Raw genomic sequence first — 21,210 nt, 5'->3', positions numbered from 1 at the left:
AAATACTAAAATTGCTCGAAAATCAAAAAACTTTCGCCGGCATACCAGAAGCAATATTTCGAGTGAGTACAAAACAACCAATGACAGGCGTCGCCGCAGTCGTCGTCGCCGTACGCTGAGCTAATTGCAATTCTAACCTAGACAAAATTTCTGATAGTTGGATGCAACTGAGCGGGTACACACACGATTGCCACTTGGCTCCTGCACCATCTCCTTGTAGGTGATGGAGGTCAAGCGATTGTCCTGGGTAGCCACGCCATACTCGAACAGTTTGCAAAGTGCCATCGTGGTGAGCTATAAGTAAATTTGCTATTAAAATATAATTATAATGAATATAAATATAATTTCTACTTACCTTGCGTTCGTAGGCACCAAAGAAGGAGTTTTGGCGTGACAACCAATTGGTGAGCACAAACTGCAGAGCAGGCTCACCATTGGGTCCAGGCACAGTGGAAAGAAAGTTTAGCACCGCGTCCATTTGGGTTAAGAAGAGATGAGCGAATATCAGCACCAAATTCATAATAACTTTTAGGCACTCGAGGTTCTGCATCTTGCTAATGACGGCCTTCAGTAACATGTCAACCGTTTGGCCCAGCATATTGCCCATTTTGGTAATGATGGTAATACCAAGACGTACAATCTGTCCACCGGCAGTCATTTCGGTATTCATGGGATTCAAAAGAACTGTGGCCACTTGCATCACATAGTTGACGCCTTCCCCATTCTTGTAACTGAAGATTTGCTCTGGCGAAACGTTGATAAAGCTACGCAAGCATTCGCCACCAGCCACCATAACTGTGTGATCGTCGGTATGCATCACGCAGTTAACCACAGCAGGAAATGCTGTCTCAATCAGTGCATTGGGCAATGGCGCTTCGGAGTTCCTAACAATCGTATTCAGCACATCCAAAGCAATGTCTTGTTTCGCTCTGCAGGGCTAGAATGCTTACTATGGTCGGTATAAACTTCTCCTGTAGTGGCCCAAGACATTGTTTCTGCTGACTCAGCGCCTTAATCAAATCTTGAACATTCTCCAGCACATATGGATCCTCGGCATACTTGAGGAATGCAGCAATGGTAAGAGGCGTGATCTTTGGTTGCGCCGCGTAGGCAAAATCAGCAACAAACTTCATTATTATGGTGAGTGCTTCCATTAACAGGGCCAATACAGTGGCCTTGCAGCCTGGCACAAGAGCCATTATGCCATCCAGAAATCCTGGAAGCTCCGATACAAAGTATATTATGGCTAACGTATTTTGTTTGTAATGAGATACTTTTATTAGGATTTTGAATTTACCAAAATGTATGCATGTAACCGGCTTAATATTAATACATTTGCTCAATGAATGTCAAACTGTACAGTTTTATGGAATCGTATTGCTTTAGATTGAATTCAAAGTTATGTCAATTTAGATCAACTAATTGAAGCAGGTAAATTATAAAAATTAATCTTCCCAACACTAAGAACAGCAGCAAAAAATTCATAAATTTAATGCGATTTCGAATTTATATAAAGTTATGCTATGTTAGTATATTTTTATAAGAAAACACTAAATTTAAAATGTTAACTCATGGTCACACTTCACGGTCCTTAACATGTGCTGCGATCGCAGCAGGCCGGCAGCACAATCTTTCCTTTTGCGCCAGTAGTTCTTAATATTCCTTCTATCATGTCCAGCGGAGAGAGTGGTGTCGTTCGCGGCAGCGGCGATTCGGTCAAGCAAGCCATCATCGAGGAGCTGCAAAATTTGCTCAGCTCCGACACGGTTGTGCTGCAACAGGCGGAAAAGCGAAACAAGCAGCTGCAATATACTGAAGGTATGCGTTGAAATGGCGGGCAATAAGTTAAGTTTTAGGTCGTTGTTCCTAAATATATTTGAATTGCAGGGTATGGCGTTTATTTGGCAGAAATAATTATGAATCAATCTCATGAGCTGCCGCTGCGTCAAATTGCTATCATTATGCTTACACGTTACGTGGAAAACCACTGGACAGATCTCGATGACCCCGAGAAGGCAAGTGGCGGTGTAGCCAGTGAGCAAGCAAAACGCACAATTCGCAACATACTACCCAATGGGCTCTACGATCCCAATTCGAAAATACGCTCCTCTGTGGCCCATACAATATCAACAATAGCTGCCACCGATTATCCCCACTGCTGGGCAGAACTCTTTGATATAATTGTAAAGTGTCTGAGCGGCAATGAAGATTCGATTCATGGAGCAATGCAAGTGTTACGCGATTTCATATACGATGTGGCACAAATCAAGGAACTGGGACCAGTTGTCATACCGGAGGTGTATCGCATATTCGACTCTGAGCAGAATTATTCAATCAAGACGCGCGTTTCAGCTATACGCACATTGAAACAGCTTTTTATGTCCATTTTAACCTTGATTACTGACAAACAGGAGCAGAGTTCCATGATGAATTCCATACTCACCAATTTCATGGATAAGTTGTTGCATTATCTAAGCATGAATTGCGGTGCTGGATCGAGTTTCTTGCTGCGCTCCGAGATTATCAAAGGTGAGTTACAAATTAATCAATAAAGTTTGTAATTAATCAACCCTTTTTTAACATATGTGTTAGTGTTTACATATCTGGTGAACGAAATGCCCAAGTATATAAATCCGTTTATGGAACGCATTTTGCCAATTGTCTGGCAGCTACTTACACAGATTGCCGAAACCTACGTCAAGGTGTCCGTTAATCAGACGGAACCGAATCCGCTGGCCAGCGGAACCAATGAAGAGGATGACGAGCAGACCAACTTTCAAACATTGATCATACAAATTCTGGAATTCATCAACTGCATTGTGACCTGCAGCAAACTTCGCGGCACCATTAAGAATGTGCTCGCTGATTTGATCTACATCACCATTGTTTACATACAACTCAGTCAAGAGCAGCTCGAAGATTGGGAAGAAGATCCCGAGAGAAGTTTGTGGACGACGAAGACGACGGTGGCGTAGAACTAACTGTTCGCATGTGTGGCCGCGATGTATTGCTGGTAATGTTATTGATGAACTCTTGCAGTGGGCAAACTTCTAAATTCTGCACAAACTTTCATTTCAGGCCATTAACGATGAGTTTGGTGTGAAAGCAATTCAGCCGTTGCAGGAAGCGTTGGGGCGACACTTTAGTGTGGCAGAGGCAGAGAAAGCGGCCAACAATCCCAACTGGTGGAAGATACACGAAGCGTGTATGGATGCTGTACATGGCTTTCGCGATATTATACTCGAGGGCGATTCCAAGTTTGATTTACTCAACTATTTAACGATTGTGCGCAATTTACTGGTGCATCAGGAATCGCCGCATCTCGTTGGTCATGCGCTGTGGACGCTCAGTACATACTCTAAAACTGACTTGTACAATCCGCAGATGTTGTCAGAGATTCTTGACGTTACGCTCTGCAGCTTGTCTCCAGAGAAATCGCATATACTGCGCATTAGCGCTGTACGATCTCTAAACGGTTTTCTCTCCGCCAACGAGAACGCTGAGGGAGAGCGACGCACATTGCTGGTATCGAAGCTTCCAGGATTTCTGGATGGCATAATGGCTCTCGTGCCAGGCTGCAAGGCCACTGTATTGGCCCTATTAATGGAAGCACTCACCATGATGGTGAAGTTTGATGCTGATTTTGCGTACGCGGCACAACCAAAGATCACGCCGCTTACCATTGCTGCATTCCTCAAGTATGCCGAGGATCCATATGTGCTGGAGAATGTTCAAGATTTGATTAAGGCGCTGAGTCAGCAGAAACAATGTCTTGGGCCACTACAGGAGAAGTTTATACCGACCATAGTAAGCATTCTAGCCCTGCAGAGCGAGCAATGCAGCGAGAAACAAGACATTGCTTTGGATGTGCTGAATACGATTGTTAGGAACTCCGAAGCGCCATTGCCCAATGCACTGATTGAGACAGCATTTCCTGCTGTGGTTAACTGCGTGATGCATACCGACGATCACACAGTTATGGTGGCTGGTGGCGAATGCTTGCGTAGCTTTATCAACGTTTCGCCAGAGCAAATCTTCAGTTACAAGAATGGGGAAGGCGTCAACTATGTGATGCAAGTGGCCACAGTTCTTTTGAATCCCATGAATACCGAAATGACTGCCGGTGGACAGATTGGACGTCTTGTTATTACCATCATTACCAAAATGGGCAATATGCTGGGCCAAACGGTTGACATGTTACTGAAGGCCGTCATTAGCAAGATGCAGAACCTCGAGTGCCTAAAAGTTATTATGAATTTGGTGCTGATATTCGCTCATCTCTTCTTAACCCAAATGGACGCGGTGCTAAACTTTCTTTCCACTGTGCCTGGACCCAATGGTGAGCCTGCTCTGCAGTTTGTGCTCACCAATTGGTTGTCACGCCAAAACTCCTTCTTTGGTGCCTACGAACGCAAGGTAAGTAGAAATTATATTTATATTCATACTATTTTAAATAGCAAATTTACTCATAGGTCACCACGATGGCACTTTGCAAACTGTTCGAGTATGGCGTGGCTACCCAGGACAATCGCTTGACCTCCATCACCTACAAGGAGTTGGTGCAGGAGCCAAGTGGCAATCGTGTGTGTACCCGCTCAGTTGCATCCAACTATCAGAAATGGGTTACCATTCCAGCCTTGGTGAAGATCTTTAAGGTGCTGATATCCGAGTATCAGCACTTCCAAGAAAGTAAAATTGATGCCCCGCTTACGGACTCAGAGGATGAAGTCAGTGGGGATGATGATGCTCCTGGTACTGCGGCCAAGCCGCGCTTTGTATCAGATCTTTGCTTTGAAATCGACGAAGACGAAGTGGAGGACGAACAAATACTACAGGACCTGCTCAAGGAATCAAACTACTCCAGCGATATTGGCGATAATCTACACAAATTTTTAGTGAACTTCACCCAAAACGAACATTTTCCCACGTTCTTTGAACATCTCGACGAGGGCGAACGTCTCACTCTGTTGAACAAAGTGCAACACAAATAAAAACAAAATAAAAAGCAAAACAATCATCAATTGCATGTAAGTGAAATCATGCCTAGAACCGCATTGTGTTAATCGTATTTAATTTGTATCTTATCATATTAATAAAAGCACATTTCTATATTTGTAGGCAAAAGCAACAAGTTGTAATATAGATTTTTTTTAATGAGGTTGTGTGAACCGCCAAATGTAAAATAGCGACTTTTGTTATTTTTTTAATTATGTATTTATTCCGGTAAATTTAAGAAAAAACAACTTTCAATTATAGAGCCACCTCATCGCTTTTTAGCGTTTTTTGAAGATAAATTCCAGCATTGCAAGTATCCTTGGATAAAAAAGCAACGTCAGTTCGAAACCTACACAGATAGACATCATATTTTACTCACCATTGTTTTTTGTGGATTACACCTAAAGAACTTTCGTATGTAGGGTGTGATCAGCGATGAATCTATGGCGTTGGGATCGTTCGTACCAAACACAAGTGTGCTCATGAGGGCAACGATAATGGTAACCGAGGCACCCAAGGTGGTGTACCACATATAGGACATGCGGTACAATGGAAATACATCACTGAAACACAAATGCAGTGCAGTAAATTATGCACCTGCCTTGGAGCATCTCTTCTTACCTGGCTGCTTGTGTAGTATGATGTGTGGCATTGGCAGCACTGGAAACGAGAGCGGCTGCATCGAAAGTATAGTCGCAGTGGTCTACAGTTAAAGGCTTTGTCTGGTAGCTGATGGCACCCGAGGCAATGGCCCATTGCGCATTAAGACTTACCCAGGACATAACCACAACGCCAACGCAGCCGCCCAACATGGCGCTCTAGAAAAATGCGCTCATTATAACATAAATATTTGTATTGATCTGCAACTCACATTGCCATTGATCCAGGGCAAAAGAACGCCTAGCGTAAAGATGCCAAAAAGCGGACCATTCGTTATGGATTCTAAGCTCATTGTCAGCTGGAGCACTGTGCCCATGTGCTCCACCACATAGACTAAAGCCACACAAAGCGCACCCACGCCCACAACGACGGAGCGCATGATCCAAGTGGTGGCACTATTGGAGAGTTGCACCTTCACATAAGGTTTGACGAAGTCTTCCAAAACGACGGCAGACATTGAGTTAAGGCAGGTGGAGAGCGAGCTCAAGGCGGCACTGAAGACACCAGCTATGAATAGGCCCGTCATGCCAGGCAATTCACCCAGCGTATCCATTACAAAGAGCGGCAGCAGTTGATCCCGAGCTTTGGCCAGCTGTGTTTAAGTATTTAGAACACGTATTTTTAAATTTTAAATTTAATTTACTTGCCTTGGTAGTTAGTGGATCACAGTTTTGATAGGTAGCATAGATGAGCAGTCCGTTGTAGCCACACAAAGCCATCAAGATCAGAACTCCAGCACAAAAGATGCACAAAGCCTTGCGGGCGTCGGCGAGTGTGGGCAGTGAAAGGTAGCGCTGAATCATGTTCTGGGAGACGGCATTTGTTTGTGTCCAGTATACAATTCCACCGACGAACAAACACCAGAAGGTATGACGCACAGTGGGATCTATGCTCAGGCTGCAAATGAACAAAAACCTTAGACTTTCGCTTGGAGCTTTCCAGTTGATAAAACTCACTCGGGAGCCTCGAGTCTGTTGGAGTGCCAAGCACGTTCCACCACAACATTGGCGCCTCCAATGTCCATGCTGCCCTTGACAGCAACTAATGCAAGGGCTCCCAGCATGGACACCGCCTGAACAACATCCGTCCAAACTACAGCCTTAAGTCCGCCCATGCTGGTGTAGAACACACAAATTATGCACACAATGGGGGTTATGGTATGGACTCCCACTCCAGTTACCTGATTGAAAGCCAGAGCCGGAACATATATCACAATTGGCAGGTAGGCTACCTAGTTAAAAGAGTAAAATGAGTAAATTACAATCTTGGGTCAGCCTGAACACGCGATTTAACTCACATTCATAATGGCAAACATTACGGATCCAAACATACGCAGGCGACGATCAAAGCGGAGCTCCAAGTACTGCAAGATGTATTATTATATTATATGTCTGAATAAAGATGTTAATTATTTACTTACCTCATAGGTGGACGTAATGTTCAGATCGTGGAAGACTGGTAAGTAGAAGATTGCCATCACGATACCCATGCCGATGACACCGAAACCCACATAAAGATACTGAGTCCCATACGAGTAGACTTCTGTTGGCAATCCCAGTAATGTAATGCCAGATATGAAGCTGGCCACCAAGGAGAAGGCGATGGGAACGATTGGCATTTTACGACCGCCTAGCATATAATCATTCTCGGAGACGGATTTGTTCATGAAACCGAAGTATATGCCAATAAAGATACAGAGCAGAAACATGGCCACAAACGCAACATAATCGGGCCACGAGAATCGCTGCAGCTCGCTGAGAACCTGGGATATGTTGTTCATTTTGAGAAGCGAGAACCGTGCAGAAAGGTATTCCAAAACTCTCTGACGTTCTAACGTTGACAACCTTGCGCTGTCTGTGATTTACTGAACCAGTGGGTTCCATTCATGTTACTGGGCTCTAGACAACGGCACTGTGATTCAATCCAATTTCGCTCAATTGTCAATTGTCGGGGCAATTTAGGTTTGGGGCAGTAGACAAGATCCACACATGGATATATTTTAGTTGCTGTGTTAGACTTACGGTCGGATTGCGACACTTTGGTGTCCAGTTTCAACATACATACATATTCGTGAATCTGACTTAGACGCATATTGTATGTGAGTTGCCCCTTCATCTTTGCATCATTTTATTGACCCCCACAAAAACACTCAACAAATGTGTCAGACAAAGGCTTTATTTAGATACTTGTGCATATGTATTTACGGAAAAGTTTATCCAATTTTGTGCAGTCAATGAATGTGTGAAATGCTTTTTATTTGTGTAGTAAAATCGAATTATGTACAATTTACGATGACCCCTAACACTTAAAGATCCACACAAGAAATTTCAAACGAATTGCTTTGCGGTATCAGTCCAATTAAGCAAAATCAAGTGTAAATGCAAGTATAAATTAATTTTTTTTTTTTCAAGTTACTAGTGGCAAAATTTGTTGTTAAATTATGGTGTTCTTTAGAAATAACGTAAATTTTAAATTACGAAACGCTCCTCACGCGATAATTTGCTCCTCACCAAAACATATCGGTAATCAACCAATCACAATATATCAAAATTAGCCTATCGATAATATATTCTATTAACACAAACGAAGATAATCTGAAAAAACTGGGCACAAATAAATAAATAGTTGTTTATTTAATAGATTGTATTGCTAACCACTTTAAAATATGTTGACAAATGCTCCAGCAGGTAGTGTGCCAGACAAGGCGTGGCAACCACATTTTGTGACGCTGGAAACGACGTAAGTAGAAATAAACAAACCGGTGTGCATCTCACAATTATTCATCCTTTTGACTGTAGCATGGGCGAAATAACAGTGGAGTTGTATTGGAAACACGCGCCAAATACAGTAAGTTTCACATATTTGAAAAGCAACTAAGCTTTTACTAATAATGCGTTCAATAGTGTTACAACTTTGCAGAGCTATCCAGAAGGGGCTACTATAACAACGTGGTCTTCCATCGCATCATTCGTGATTTCATGATACAAGGTGGAGATCCAACAGGAACTGGACGCGGCGGATCCTCAGTTTATGGCTCCGAGTTTGCAGATGAGCTGCATAGCGATTTAAAGCATACGGGCGCTGGTATACTCTCCATGGCTAACTCTGGCCCCGATTCAAATGGCTCCCAGTTCTTTATTACGCTAGCGCCCACACAGTGGCTGGACAACAAACACACAATCTTTGGCCGGGTTTACACTGGCATGGAGGTGGTGAAACGCATTGGAATGGTGGAAACGGACAAGAATGATCGACCAGTTGATCCGCTGCGCATCATCAAAGCCAAGGTCGAGAAACTGTAAGCTCCAATTGTATTTAAACTTAGGAATTATTTTTATTTGCAAAAAATAAGAATGTAATAAATGTGTTCAAATTATTTATTCTTTGGATAAAACAGTAAAACAGAACTACCTTAGCAAATATGTATATAAGTTAGCGGTCACGTCTATGACATTACGTTGTTTAGTTTACGTAGAGCAGGATACTTTTTCGGGCGGACACTCATTGCACGGATGAAAGTTGCTGGGTTAAAGGAGTTATCGATTGATATCTCTTACAACTAAATAATATCACTAACTATATAATAACAAATTATGCTCTGCGTTTGAACTTCGTATTTCGTAATGAGACGAAAAGGCTCGGGGATTCTAATCGCAATGCTCGGCTTTCTCACTTAACTTCAAGAGATCGAGTATTATATTCTATGTATATGTATATGTATATTCATTTGCAAGCTGGTTAATTAACTATATATTTCAAGCCATTCTTTTAAATGATCGATTTTGTCAATGCATTATAAATGATTCCGATTACATTAATTTTTGTGCACGTTTTCTTTCTTTCTGTGATGAACGAGGATGACGTTTTGGCCGATTGTTGGTATTCGGTTTCGGTACTTGCTCCTTCGCGTGCTCCTTTGCCTGCTCCGGTTCTTCATCCGAAGATTCTAGCAACTTATATGGTATTTCAATGTCATCATCCTGACTGCTGTTGGTGTCATCCAAACGCGATGTGGCTGATCCATATATAGCATTGCTCTCTGTTTCTATTGATGAATTGGGATCTGTATAGATGGTGGATCCACTGCTGGATGTATTTGTAGAGTTGCGTCTTCGACCCGGTCCAAAGTAATTTGGATCCGTTATCAATGGGAAACTTTCGCGTCCCTTGCGTATGATAAGAATCTTGTCTTTGGGCAATCGATCATCATCTTCGCTAAGTTTACCCATCAAACCATCGGCACAGGACTGATATCCATAGTGTCGCATCATAGCAATCACCTCATGTTCGGCGGTACTTCGATCCTCCCAATCCGCCATGGTCGCATGCTCGCCCAATTTCTTGGTGCCTGCAATCTCCTGTATACGCTGCATCATCGCCAAACTATCGCTGATATCTTTGGTCCTGGAGCCATACTGTTTTTCGAACTCTTGGCTGCTTTTCTCTCGCTTCTCCAGATATTCGTAAGTTGATTTGGGACGCGGAGTAAGCTCGCGACAGTAAGTGCGATTTGCCGCGTCGTATGCCAACTGGCCATGGATGAAATTGCGATCTGGCTGCATATCGACCAAATCATTCTCGAAGTCTGTGGATGGAGCCCAAGCCATGTCTTTTAAAAATTATTCAAAGAACTTCACAGGTAGAATTTGACAAATGCTTTAAAAAAAAAAACGAGAATACAGGAGATAAAATCAAATTCTTCGCGACCTATTTCGTTTTTACTGAGCTGCCAACGTGTTTTAGACAAAAAATAGTTGAGGAATATTTAGGAAATTTCATTGATTACATTATTGACCGGCCTACTTGATTTAGTTTAAAATTTTTTGTTGGAATATCGCCATTCCCATGCAAAAAAAAACATATTCATTATTAAAGAATTGATCTCCTATGGCCACACTATTTTTGTCCCTCTCCGGTAAGAAGAAACGTTCTTTCTCTTCTTTCTTATTTCCTAAAGTGTGCGGAAAGCGAATGGTGTGGTGTTACAAATAAATTAAATAAAATAAATATTCTATCTGCGACATTACTTAAAACATTTAATTGAACGTGTTTTTCAATAATTTTAATACAAAAATATCACTGAATATTGTATGGAAACTATTGCAAAGAAAGTGATCGTGTTAAAGCCAAAAAAAAAGAAAAAGAAATGTCATAGTAAGTTTTAGCTAGTAAATAATGCGTAAAAGGGCATTTTAGTCGGCTTAACTAAAATCGCGTAGCTCATCCTTCAATATCCAAGAAGCTGCGCGCATGGCTATTGCAGCAATAGCTGTGTTAGGATTACCTGAGATTGGCCGGGGCAACACGCTTGCATCGACTATACGCACATTAGGAACACCATATAATCTTTAAAGCGAAATCTATTAATCCACAAATATAAATTTAGAAATTACAATTATTTCACCTAAGTTGCGAGTCCACAACGCTGCCTAAAGCACAACTACCACCTGGATGATGTGAGCCGAGACCAACATGTCGCATTACACATTCCAAATAAAGATCCGAGGGTTGATTCTGCACAAAATCTCTTTCAAATGGTCCAAAGTTGGCGCATTCCTGCAGCTTAGGCCAATGAATGCGCGGTTGCAATTTGGCAAAAGCAGCCGAGGTGACCAACTAAGAATAAATAAGAAATTATTATTAGCGCTTCTTACAAATCATGAAAAATTACTACCTTAACAGCATTCCTTATAGCTGCCATGGTGCATGCCACATCCTGCTGGTCGCTCAAATAATTGGGATCTATTTGCGGATTTCTGCGCATGTTCTTGTGCAACAACGATACAGTGCCCCTGGACTTGGGCTGTAGACAACTGGAAATGACCACAAACCCTTCTTGCGACGCATTGTGATAGCGCGGAAAGAGTGCCCGAAATGCTTCACGTTTAAAATTGGAAATAGACATCAAAGCACTTTCATCAATGGCGCCAGCACCAAAGAAAGTGATGCCAAATGGCAAAGGATCATCATGGCCAGCCACATGGCCCACTACACCAAAATTTCCAAAAGCTCCAGTGCCGCTGCTTAAGTAATTAAATAAATTGAGCGGACTAAGCAACGTTTGCTGGTTGAGAGTGGGTCCAATGATGCCAATGGAGACAAACAATGGCAGATTGAAATGATCGTGCAAACCGTGCCCCACCAGTGGCAAGTGATGCTGCAACGGCAATTGCAACTTAGCCAACTCTGTGCGTTCGCCAATGCCAGAGGCCAGCAAAAGTTGAGGAGTTTGGTAGGCGCCTGCACATAACAATAACTCACGGCGCACTTTAATATTGAGCTCCAGCTCTTTGTTGTCCTCGTTCTTAACACCCACTAGAATTGAGCTTGCTCCTAATGTGGGCTTGGCAGCCAGCTGAATTCGCTTGACTAGAGCCTGAGGCAGCAGACGCAGATTGACGCTCCTAAGCACGGGCAGCAGAAACTTTTGGAGCACCGAGTGCCGTAGTCCGTTTTTTATGTTGTACACGGAGCGACGAAATTTCCATGGCTTATTTGCAAACTGAGATTCAGCTTCATTTAAAGCTTGCGATAGCGCGGAGTAGCTCCTTGGTATCTCAAACAGTTCAGTAGCCTTCGATTTGGCGGCCATCATAAATGGACGCATGTACTTCCAGCTCCAATCGCTTAAATTGTGCATATCGCGCCACGAATCAAAGTCAGGGCCATGGCCATCAAAGTGCAGCATGTAGTTCAAATTTGCTGAGCCACCCAAACCCTTGCCTCTGGGCAGACATTGCCGCCTTTCGATCAATCCCCTGGAAGAGTGCTTTTGAGGCATTGAAAGAAAGGACCAGTCGTTGATGCCCTTCTGCTGAAATGTGGTGAGTATGGGGATGCGGCTGAGATAGCCAAAAGAGCCGCCAGCCTCAATCAACAATACACTGCCATTGGTGTGTTTAACCAATAAAGAGGCAAGCGTTGATCCTGCTGTTCCAGCCCCAACTGAAACTCAGAAGATTACTTTTCATAACCGATACACAGAGCAGCAGAGCTTACCTATCACATAGTCGACTGTAAATTCTCTGTCTTTTATTGGCAATACATTGGGAATATTGTCTTGCAGTAAACGACAAACGAGCATAAACAAAATGGAAATGCAGCCAATGATGCAGGCGCCAATCAGCAATATTTCTGTATTGAAAGATTATTATTTTAATTAATAAAATTCTCTTAAATTCTCTCGCTTACTTTTCAAATGTGTTCCCATGGCGGTGGCTTGCGATGACGAAATACAACTATATATTTAGTTAGCAGCCACTCGTATATATACCATATCTACACACAAAGTCAACCGCCACAGACTTAATCCAATTAATAGATCTACTTGCTACACCTTTGAATTCGATTACGATAACCAGCGTCTTATCGAATTGTCGGTTAAGGTTTTCGAGCTTTGCTGTAAGCCTATTTTAAATTTCAAAATGATGTACTATTAAATGCATATTTAAAAAAAAAAAATGATTAAACTTAATAATAGTCAAAGCATCTATATTGTTATGCTCATCTTAAATTATGGGTGTTATTTCAGGAAAAAACAGTGCTTTTTCGGATAATTGCTTTTCGACAGCACTGTTTGTAGCAGCTGACTGGCAATCACTGATTATTTGATGAAGCGCCAGCTGATTTATTTTGCGTGAATGGCAACGAATCCAGCCAGTATGTGATTATTGCTTTGCCGCGTCGGACATACATTTGGTTTTGTTTATATGTATATAAATATGTTAGTGCCGTATTAAGCTGTTTATCGCCTGCCTGGCATTGTGCTGCTGGATCGCACTAAGCAGTGCTTCAATTGATCTGCCCATAGCAGACAGTAAAATATTATGCTGGCTTCGGTTATCAGTTGTGTGTGTTGTTGTTGTTGTCGCTGTTGTTGTTGCTGTTATGGCAGTAGGACAGCTGCTGCTGCAGAAAAGAAAACAAAAGTGCATTGTCGAACAATAAGCAATCAGTAAAATATTTAGAAGTTTAAAGTCGGCCCTCCAATCTCAATCACTTATTGACTGTGTGTGCAATGGACTGCGTTTAACAGAGCAGCACGCAAACAATAGAAGTGATTTATTTATATATTAAAGAAGAATAAAAGCAACAGGTGTCGAAGTATCAAAACAATGGAGACACAACAGCAACCAGAGCAATTACAACAACTGATTGACCTACTGCCCCCCGAAGAAGAGCAAATTGTCAAAGTAAGTTTGCGATTCACTTGTTGCTTCTTTGTTTCTTATTCGTATATTTCTTTGTAGCTCTTCGTCAAATTCCTCAATGCTAATGGTGGACTGTCACATAATGAACGTTTGAAGGCTCTACTCATTGCCTTGCCCTATCCAACGCTGCAAATACTCCAAGTGCTGCATGCGCAGTCTAAATTCCAGATTGGTCGTATAATTAGCGCTGCCCTTAGGCAATTGCTTGATGATGACGCATCTGCTGTTGACTCTCCAGCAGCATCAACACGCTCACTCAGCGTACTGGCGAATTTCCCTCAACAGATCCTAGAGGCAGCGTCAATGCAGCAGAAGCTCAAGAACCGCCTAGTTGCTGTGCCATGGGGCAAGAATGATAACCTAATGTTGGCGCTATTGGCACGCCAGGACTCTCATATGATAAACACTGTGTTCCAAGCACAAAAACAGCAGCAGGAAGAGCAGATCCTATGGAGCAATGCACCGAATGCTAGACAACTAGTGTTACACCTGGCATTGCAGCAACGAGAACACTTTGTGCCACGCCTGTGCCAACTGCTCAAGAATTTTGAATGTATCAACGATCACACGCTGCGCAATAATTTACTTATTTTGCGACTTGCCAATGAATTTGCTCTGAGCACGCAGCCTCTTGATGAGCTGGCGGCGTTGAACCAGGTGCTGGACGCCTTCAATGTGGCCGCAGTGCCCGTCGATCTGCAGCCGGTGCATCAGTTCTTCTACGCGGACTTTCAACGTCTGAGCGCTCTTCTCAAGTTTCTCCAGAACCAACAGGATGGTAACGCCTGCAAAACCATCAAAGTGGAGGCTTTGCTGCGTGCTCCTGGCGTTCTGCCGCTGATCTATGAGTATGGAATTCAGTCTAAAAGCGACCAGATTGTCCAGCTTATCGAAGACACCTTCAAGTGGCAACAACAGACGCCATCTCTTAAGTGTTTGCGGGCCGAGGAAATGGAAACATTGATTTACTTCCAAGCGCTTTGTCATGTGCACAATGTGATATTGGAGCAGCATGATGCCACGACCAGGGAACAGCTGTTATTGCTCTCGACCCAGCTGCGTCAGCTACGCGGCATCAACACTCTGTGCTCGGTCTTAATGGATATCTTCCAATTGGTATTTCTGCGCTGGGAACAGTTGCAAAAGCCGAATCAACGCGATAGCGACAACGATGCTGATGGCGACAACGACGGGGACGATGATGACGAGCAGTATGTGGACGATGAGGCGACTCCACCACGCACTCTCAATGTGCCCAACGCTAAACAGCGACGATATGGCTTCATTTGTCGGGCTTCCGTTTTGTATGCTCTGTTCACGTTTCTCAAGAGTTTCGTCACCAAGAAGCTGCACACACAGGACTTTAAATGCGCTACGGAGGAGGAGCAACGTTGCTTCCAGCGTCTGGTGGATGCGATCAGTGAGGCACTGTGGAAATTTAGCATATTGCAGAAAATTGAGCAATCGCTGACGAAAGCAACACCGAGGCGAGGATGTCAGCTGGAGCCGGAACAGCTGCTGCAACTGATTCAACAGCACAACCACACAAAAGAGAAAGCTTCCAGCGATGATGAGAGTCGAGAGCGGTGCTATCATGCCTCCAGCCTCACGCGACGCAAATCTCGCCGCCAACGACGCGCTGCCAGCTTCAGTGGACATGCTGCAAGCAGAGCTGTTGATGGTCCCACACTGGAGGAATGTCGTGCACGTGCTCATCAGCTAAAACATTGTGGAAGTGTCATGGAAAGGCGGCATATTGAACCACAGATGGCTGTGGCAATTATGTTGCCTCCAGAGCGTTCAATTATACCTAAAATGCTGAGCACGCCTGAGCAATTGGCCATTATGGCATTGGCGTTGAAGAACTTCAACGACGTCAAATACATAATAGAGGCAAGTTGATAATCCAAAAGATCTTTGTTAAACCATTTCTAATTGCATTTTCTTCACTTACAGACCTTCCACTTGGAGGACAGCCAGCTGAATCGGGAGCTGCAGTTCATGGAGCATCAGCAGCTAATCAAGCAGAAATTGTCTGGCATATATGCCAACTATGAGGCATTTGATGGCGATGGCAATGTCGCGTCCGATGACACCACAACTACTGTGGAGAAGATCAAAAGCGTCGCTGCCAAAGGCTTTGAACTATCCAAGATCATCAGCGTCGTGGATAACTTTGCGCAGGCGCAGAAGCTGCAACACAGCGCCGAGTTGCGAAGTCTTTTACAGCGGCACAGTGCGAATGTTCAGTATGCATTCCTGCAGCAGTTTCAGGAACGTAATCTCAATGCTCTGATCATATGTGATTTAATTATGAATCTACGCTTCAATCGAGAAATCACTTGCAATCTCTTGCTGGTAATTAGACGCCAGCAACAACAACAACAAGAGCAGCAGCAGCAACTCTCAGGCGATGGATCAAGTGATGTTAATCCACGTGAGATTGGCGCCATGTACCTCATACAAAATCTCTGCGAATGCATGCGTCTTCTTGAGGGCGCTGGCCGCAAGCCGGCACTAAACGAGCTGCTCTATCGCCATATCTATGCGCTGAAACCAGCTTCACTCGCCTTGCAGCTGCAGCGCGAAGTTGCCTTCACAACGCTATACAAAAAGACATCCCAGGATTACTCACATTCCAGGGACTTGCGAGCTCACGCATCACTCTTTCAGCAACTTAAATCGCGACACAATTACTACGCCCGCTTTTGTGGTTACGCTCAACAGCTAGCACGTTTGCTTCAGCTGCGGGATCCAAATTTGGAGTATCATAACACGCAATTGTTGCGTCACGACCCCTACCAGGTTATTGGCGAACTAATTTACGAGTGCGACATCACGCCACTGGAGATTGAGAGCAATGTGAATGCTCTGCATTTGAATTTGGTACACGTTATTGCGCTCAACATTTGCCCACAACTCATAGAGGCGGGAAGCAGACAACCGCAACGTTCTGTGCAGCCACAGAGACAGGAGTCCATTCACAATTATATATTCCAGCACAATCAACTTCTCGCTCAATTGCTGCAAGCTATCCAAGTGGGTGACCTCACGCCTATCAATGCCACAGAGACATCCTTGAACTATAGTTGCCTTCAGCAATTGATGCAGTTGCCCGAGATGTCCACGCTGTCGCTGATGTACGCCCGCAATCCAGTGATGGCGGCTCTACACACCTACAAGTTAGACAGTACAATGCTGGAGCGCCTAGATCTGAGCAAGGAGTTACAATTGAATATTCTACTTCTTGGCATTGGCGGGCAGACAGGTAAGCGTAATCTTAATGTTTTTAATGAAAATATATCTGAAAATCGTAATCGATCATTCTAAAAATTATTACATCTTTGCAGAACCTATTCGACAATTGAAGTCACGTATGGATCTCTTGATCAGTCAGTTGATAGAAAAGGATCCACGGCAAATTCAACTGGCATTTCACATGCACGCATTGGGCACGCGAGCCAAACTGCTGCAGCAACACTTTACCAAGATCTCAAGCAGTCAGTTGGCCAAGGAGCTCATTGAGCGCACACTCCAGCATCGAGCGGCGACTAGGGACATTCCCACTGCGCTGCGCAGTCAACTTGAGCATACATTATCAGACATTACGATCTATGCAAAAGTCTCCTCACTGTTGATGTTTGAGAGTTGGCCACAAGCCTACGACTTTGGCCGGCAGACGCCGAATGTGATATTCGAGCAGCTGTTACAGGGACGACATTACGAATTGTGCTACGATTGGTGTCGCATGGTGCAGCTAACGGATGCAGCTGGTCAGCAGCGTGTCTGTCTGCTCACTCTGCTCGATACGCTATTAGAATTAAACGATGATGATGAGCTGGACGCAAATTTGTTACGCATTGCGGAACTATTTCCCATACCAGTTATGGTCAACTTTCTGGACACGCACAAGGACAAGATGCGTTCGCTGGCACTGTTGAAGTGGCTTATTGATTATCTAGAGTGTCATGCTCGGGATCCTGGACCGTATCGTAACTACCAGTTGTCCCTTGAGCTGATGCGTCAATTGCCAATTGAGGAGCGTCATAATTTCTGGTCGTTGTTGCGTTATCCGCTGCTCATTGTGGAACAACTGGTAATGAACACTCGCTTCGAGCTGCTGACCAAACTGCTGGAGCCGGTGCGTGCCAAGTTGCAGCAACGCATGCCCATGGGACCATGTGTCTACTGCTTCGATAAGCGTGGCCACGTCTACAATGTCAGCAGCGGTCCCAGCAGCGGCAAGTTGCGCTTCCAATTGGGTCACTCCAATTCGGAGGCATTTATACTGCTCAACTTCAACGCGTATCAACAGGATCATGTGATTAGTAATGATTGCTTTGATTTGCTACTCCGCATCTACGCCAGCAAGGCGCTGGACTACAACATAGCCAGTGTGCGACGCGAGGGCTCCGTTGAGCCGGGATCTCTGGGCACAGATGTGCAAAACTCGCTAGACTCGCTGTGCGGAACCTTTAAGATGCCCAGCGAGGCGCCCACTCGTGAGCAATGGACACCAGATGAGGAGGCCAGCCACTGCATGTGTTGCCGCCGGTCCGCCTTCACAATGCTGATGCGACGTCATCATTGCAGACGTTGTGGTCGTGTGGTGTGCTATGCCTGTTCCACGCAGCGCATGATTATTCCAGAGCTGTACGGTGAAGTAGAGGTGCGTGTCTGTAATGATTGCTATACGCCAGTTGTGGCAGAGGAGCAGTTACACATTAATGAAACACCTGCCATGCCGACACGTGGATCGCCCACTCCTCCCTCGAGCTACAAGTGGCGACTCAGTGGCATCATTACGCACGACAAGCTACTGCGCGAGGAATTCTGCTATGATCATGCACCAAGCGTCGCCTTGAGTTTGTCTATATTGCGACATCATTTGGATCAACGGCAGTGCGTGGACTTGCTGCTTTTCCACTGTCGCAAGCTGGAGAAGCTAATTGTACCCAATCCAGAGGTGGACTACGAACTGGTAGCCAAGATGATGAGTTGTCTTGCCTTAGCAGCTAAGGTAAAACATGAATTTTAAATTCTCCTAAAACGTGATCAACTAATTTGTTTTCTTTGCATAGGTGCGAGGAGCTCCTGGTGAATTTGAGAGCATTCGCGAGCACTCAGAGATTATTATGGCTGTGGTTCAAGCAGGCTGTGAATCCTTAATTCCAGCTGGACCATTAAACAATCATAGTGTGCGGCAATTGGCGGATGCGCTCGTCGAGGCAGAGAATTGGAAGCTGGCCCTGGAGGTGCATCTGAAGTGGGGCTTTGCCACTACGGGTGTTATGGCAGCCCATGGCATGGCTTGTTTACGTGCAGGCTGCTACGATGCAGGTGATTAGCAGCAAAATTTGGTTGTTATGGTCCTTAATGCTCATAATCATCTCATCTTTCAGCACGTGAGAAGTTCGCTCACTGCATGATCCGACTGTCCACAGAAGAACTCAATAGCAGCATATACAAGGACATCTTCGGCAAAGGCCCGCCCTCTACAGCTTCCACAATGTTGAAGAAGCGGCCGCAACGTGGACCTGCCTTACTGCAAGAAATACTACAGCTGATTGCCACAATGCCACGATCCCAGCCACAGCCGGAGGCACTGCAACGTGCCTCGCTCATACGCAACTCGAATACCTCCTTGGCTTCGTTGTTCTCTCGACGTCGCGAGCCCTATGTGGTGCAGACACCACTTCACGAACCAGCCATTAACGTAATGAATGCACTGGCCAAACTCAAGCACATTGCCAAGGGCCAGTACGGCGAAACTACTGTTACTGTCACTGTGGTCAGTCGACACTCTCGAGACTTTGAGGAATCCATGCACTATGTGCTCACCTATGGCAGCCACACAGACATAATTGCCTTTCTAATGCAGCGCGATGAGCTAAGCGCCGCTCTTCGATATTGGCTGCACCAGCAACTGGAGACTGATGTCTTTATACAGCACATATTCCTGATCACGCTGGCTGCGGGTCGCTTGCCAACACTAATTGAGGAGCTGCAGCAATTAGAACCAGATGCACACTTAAATGCCTGGCGACTGACGTTGTTGCAAACCTGTCGCTACTTAGAGCAGCATCAACAGCTCAACTCTTTGTACCAATTGCAGATTCTGCTGAAGGATCCAGTGCGCGCAAGCATGACTTGCGTTAAGTTTTACCCACTGCACTGTGACAACTTTCAGAAGTTGCATGCCAATGCCCAGCAGTTGACACTGGCACATATGCATCTGCAGGGTGAGCTGGACGTGGCGCGCTGGGAGTATTTGCAGAGAGAGCAGCAGTCAGACGGCGGTAGGCGTGTAAGCGTAGCGAGTAACATGGCTGGCACTTGCATAACCATGCAGTTGGATGCGCGTGCTCTTAATGGTCACATTAATACAATACGACGCCAAACAGAAGTTGCAAAGTTTCTGGCACAGTGTGAACGAGAACAGCCTGAAGTGAATGGCTCGCTGTACACTTTGCAAATACTCAAACAGATTCGACTGGAGACGCCACGCGGCTTGTTACCCACCCTTTTCGATGGCGTGGCAGAGAAAATACAACTGTGCATTCTGATATTGATGTGCGGCAAAAACATTGACGAAGGCTTTGGATTGGCATACGGGTATTTCACAAGTAAACTGTTAACTAAACCCAAATTGATCTGTATTCTCTTTCACAGCATCATGCAGGAATACAAACTGGGGCCCATGAAGGTGTTTGGCGCAACTGCCAAATACTTAGCAAAGAATCAACGTCTGGGCGAGGTGGAACGCCTGCTAGACTGTATTGCTACCAATAATGGTGGCAGCACGTCGTCGGATGCAGATGAACTACTATCGATTGCTGTCAATTCTGCAGTGAACAGCCATGAAACGGAGATAAAACAAGCGTTGGACAGGCTGGTAAAACGTATTGGTAGTATAGAGCTACGCATATCGTCGTTCATTTTTATTGGTCAACTAAAGTCTGCGTATTTGCTGGCCAATAAACATGAGCGTCTGGCCGACATTCGTAAAATTCTAAGGCAGGCGGAGATGACCAACCAAGTGCACATTAAAAAACTGTGCGAAAAGAAACTGAACATAAGTGCAACTCCAATGTCGCCAACGCCACTGTGATAACATATTCAATCAGGCAATATAAAAATTATATTTGTAGTAGCTTTATTTTAATATCTTAATTGTACAACAATTGATTTTAAATCTTTCCAAATGCCAATGCGTTGGTCTAGTATTTCTTACCTATTGCTCAAAGACTTTCTTACAAAGTACCAAATTATACATATACATACATACATATATATAAATATTGTCAATTTATTGTATTATTCAAATAATTATTTAAATATACAT

At 44.3% G+C, this 21,210-nt stretch overlaps 7 protein-coding genes across 7 annotated transcripts; 3 read left to right on the top strand and 4 right to left on the bottom strand.

The window, feature by feature from the left end:
• Window positions 1–121: 121 nt before the first annotated feature.
• Window positions 122–1,199, bottom strand: LOC132784063 (importin-9-like). Its single transcript, XM_060789439.1, has 3 exons — window positions 1,029–1,199; window positions 356–937; window positions 122–294 (listed from the first exon to the last, which is right to left on the bottom strand). The coding sequence occupies exons 1-3, from the start codon at window positions 1,197–1,199 to the stop codon at window positions 133–135; spliced, it is 915 nt and encodes a 304-aa protein (XP_060645422.1). The 3' UTR covers window positions 122–132.
• A 382-nt stretch (window positions 1,200–1,581) lies between these two features.
• LOC132787626 (importin-9) lies at window positions 1,582–5,125 on the top strand. Its single transcript, XM_060794799.1, is given in 6 exon segments — window positions 1,582–1,818; window positions 1,888–2,529; window positions 2,593–2,936; window positions 2,939–3,013; window positions 3,079–4,416; window positions 4,473–5,125. Coding segments are annotated over 6 exon segments (3,066 nt in total). The 5' UTR covers window positions 1,582–1,670; the 3' UTR covers window positions 4,992–5,125.
• Window positions 5,126–5,151: 26 nt separating this feature from the next.
• Window positions 5,152–7,525, bottom strand: LOC132787628 (sodium-coupled monocarboxylate transporter 1). The gene is made up of 8 exons (XM_060794802.1): window positions 7,076–7,525; window positions 6,953–7,018; window positions 6,612–6,886; window positions 6,303–6,552; window positions 5,867–6,247; window positions 5,617–5,813; window positions 5,375–5,558; window positions 5,152–5,313 (listed from the first exon to the last, which is right to left on the bottom strand). Exons 1-8 carry the CDS (start codon window positions 7,433–7,435, stop codon window positions 5,251–5,253), a joined length of 1,776 nt encoding a protein of 591 aa, XP_060650785.1. The 5' UTR covers window positions 7,436–7,525; the 3' UTR covers window positions 5,152–5,250.
• A 689-nt stretch (window positions 7,526–8,214) lies between these two features.
• Window positions 8,215–9,083, top strand: LOC132787633 (peptidyl-prolyl cis-trans isomerase-like 1). The gene is made up of 3 exons (XM_060794807.1): window positions 8,215–8,394; window positions 8,454–8,502; window positions 8,559–9,083. Exons 1-3 carry the CDS (start codon window positions 8,321–8,323, stop codon window positions 8,955–8,957), a joined length of 522 nt encoding a protein of 173 aa, XP_060650790.1. The 5' UTR covers window positions 8,215–8,320; the 3' UTR covers window positions 8,958–9,083.
• Window positions 9,084–9,352: 269 nt separating this feature from the next.
• On the bottom strand, window positions 9,353–10,390 carry LOC132787629 (uncharacterized). Its single transcript, XM_060794803.1, has one exon. It carries the CDS (start codon window positions 10,260–10,262, stop codon window positions 9,465–9,467), a length of 798 nt encoding a protein of 265 aa, XP_060650786.1. The 5' UTR covers window positions 10,263–10,390; the 3' UTR covers window positions 9,353–9,464.
• A 117-nt stretch (window positions 10,391–10,507) lies between these two features.
• Window positions 10,508–12,945, bottom strand: LOC132787627 (neither inactivation nor afterpotential protein G). The gene is made up of 5 exons (XM_060794800.1): window positions 12,847–12,945; window positions 12,655–12,789; window positions 11,330–12,600; window positions 11,060–11,271; window positions 10,508–11,001 (listed from the first exon to the last, which is right to left on the bottom strand). The coding sequence occupies exons 1-5, from the start codon at window positions 12,863–12,865 to the stop codon at window positions 10,857–10,859; spliced, it is 1,782 nt and encodes a 593-aa protein (XP_060650783.1). The 5' UTR covers window positions 12,866–12,945; the 3' UTR covers window positions 10,508–10,856.
• A 370-nt stretch (window positions 12,946–13,315) lies between these two features.
• Window positions 13,316–21,169, top strand: LOC132787623 (zinc finger FYVE domain-containing protein 26 homolog). Its single transcript, XM_060794792.1, has 7 exons — window positions 13,316–13,847; window positions 13,905–15,758; window positions 15,822–17,133; window positions 17,216–18,885; window positions 18,947–19,205; window positions 19,268–20,480; window positions 20,538–21,169. The coding sequence occupies exons 1-7, from the start codon at window positions 13,770–13,772 to the stop codon at window positions 20,974–20,976; spliced, it is 6,825 nt and encodes a 2,274-aa protein (XP_060650775.1). The 5' UTR covers window positions 13,316–13,769; the 3' UTR covers window positions 20,977–21,169.
• Window positions 21,170–21,210: the final 41 nt, after the last annotated feature.

This window comes from Drosophila nasuta, chromosome 2R, assembly GCF_023558535.2.
Source record: "Drosophila nasuta strain 15112-1781.00 chromosome 2R, ASM2355853v1, whole genome shotgun sequence".
NCBI classification, from domain to species: domain Eukaryota; kingdom Metazoa; phylum Arthropoda; class Insecta; order Diptera; family Drosophilidae; genus Drosophila; species Drosophila nasuta.
Note: the sequence above shows the minus strand (reverse complement) of the source record. Positions and strands in the feature narration are given on the sequence as shown.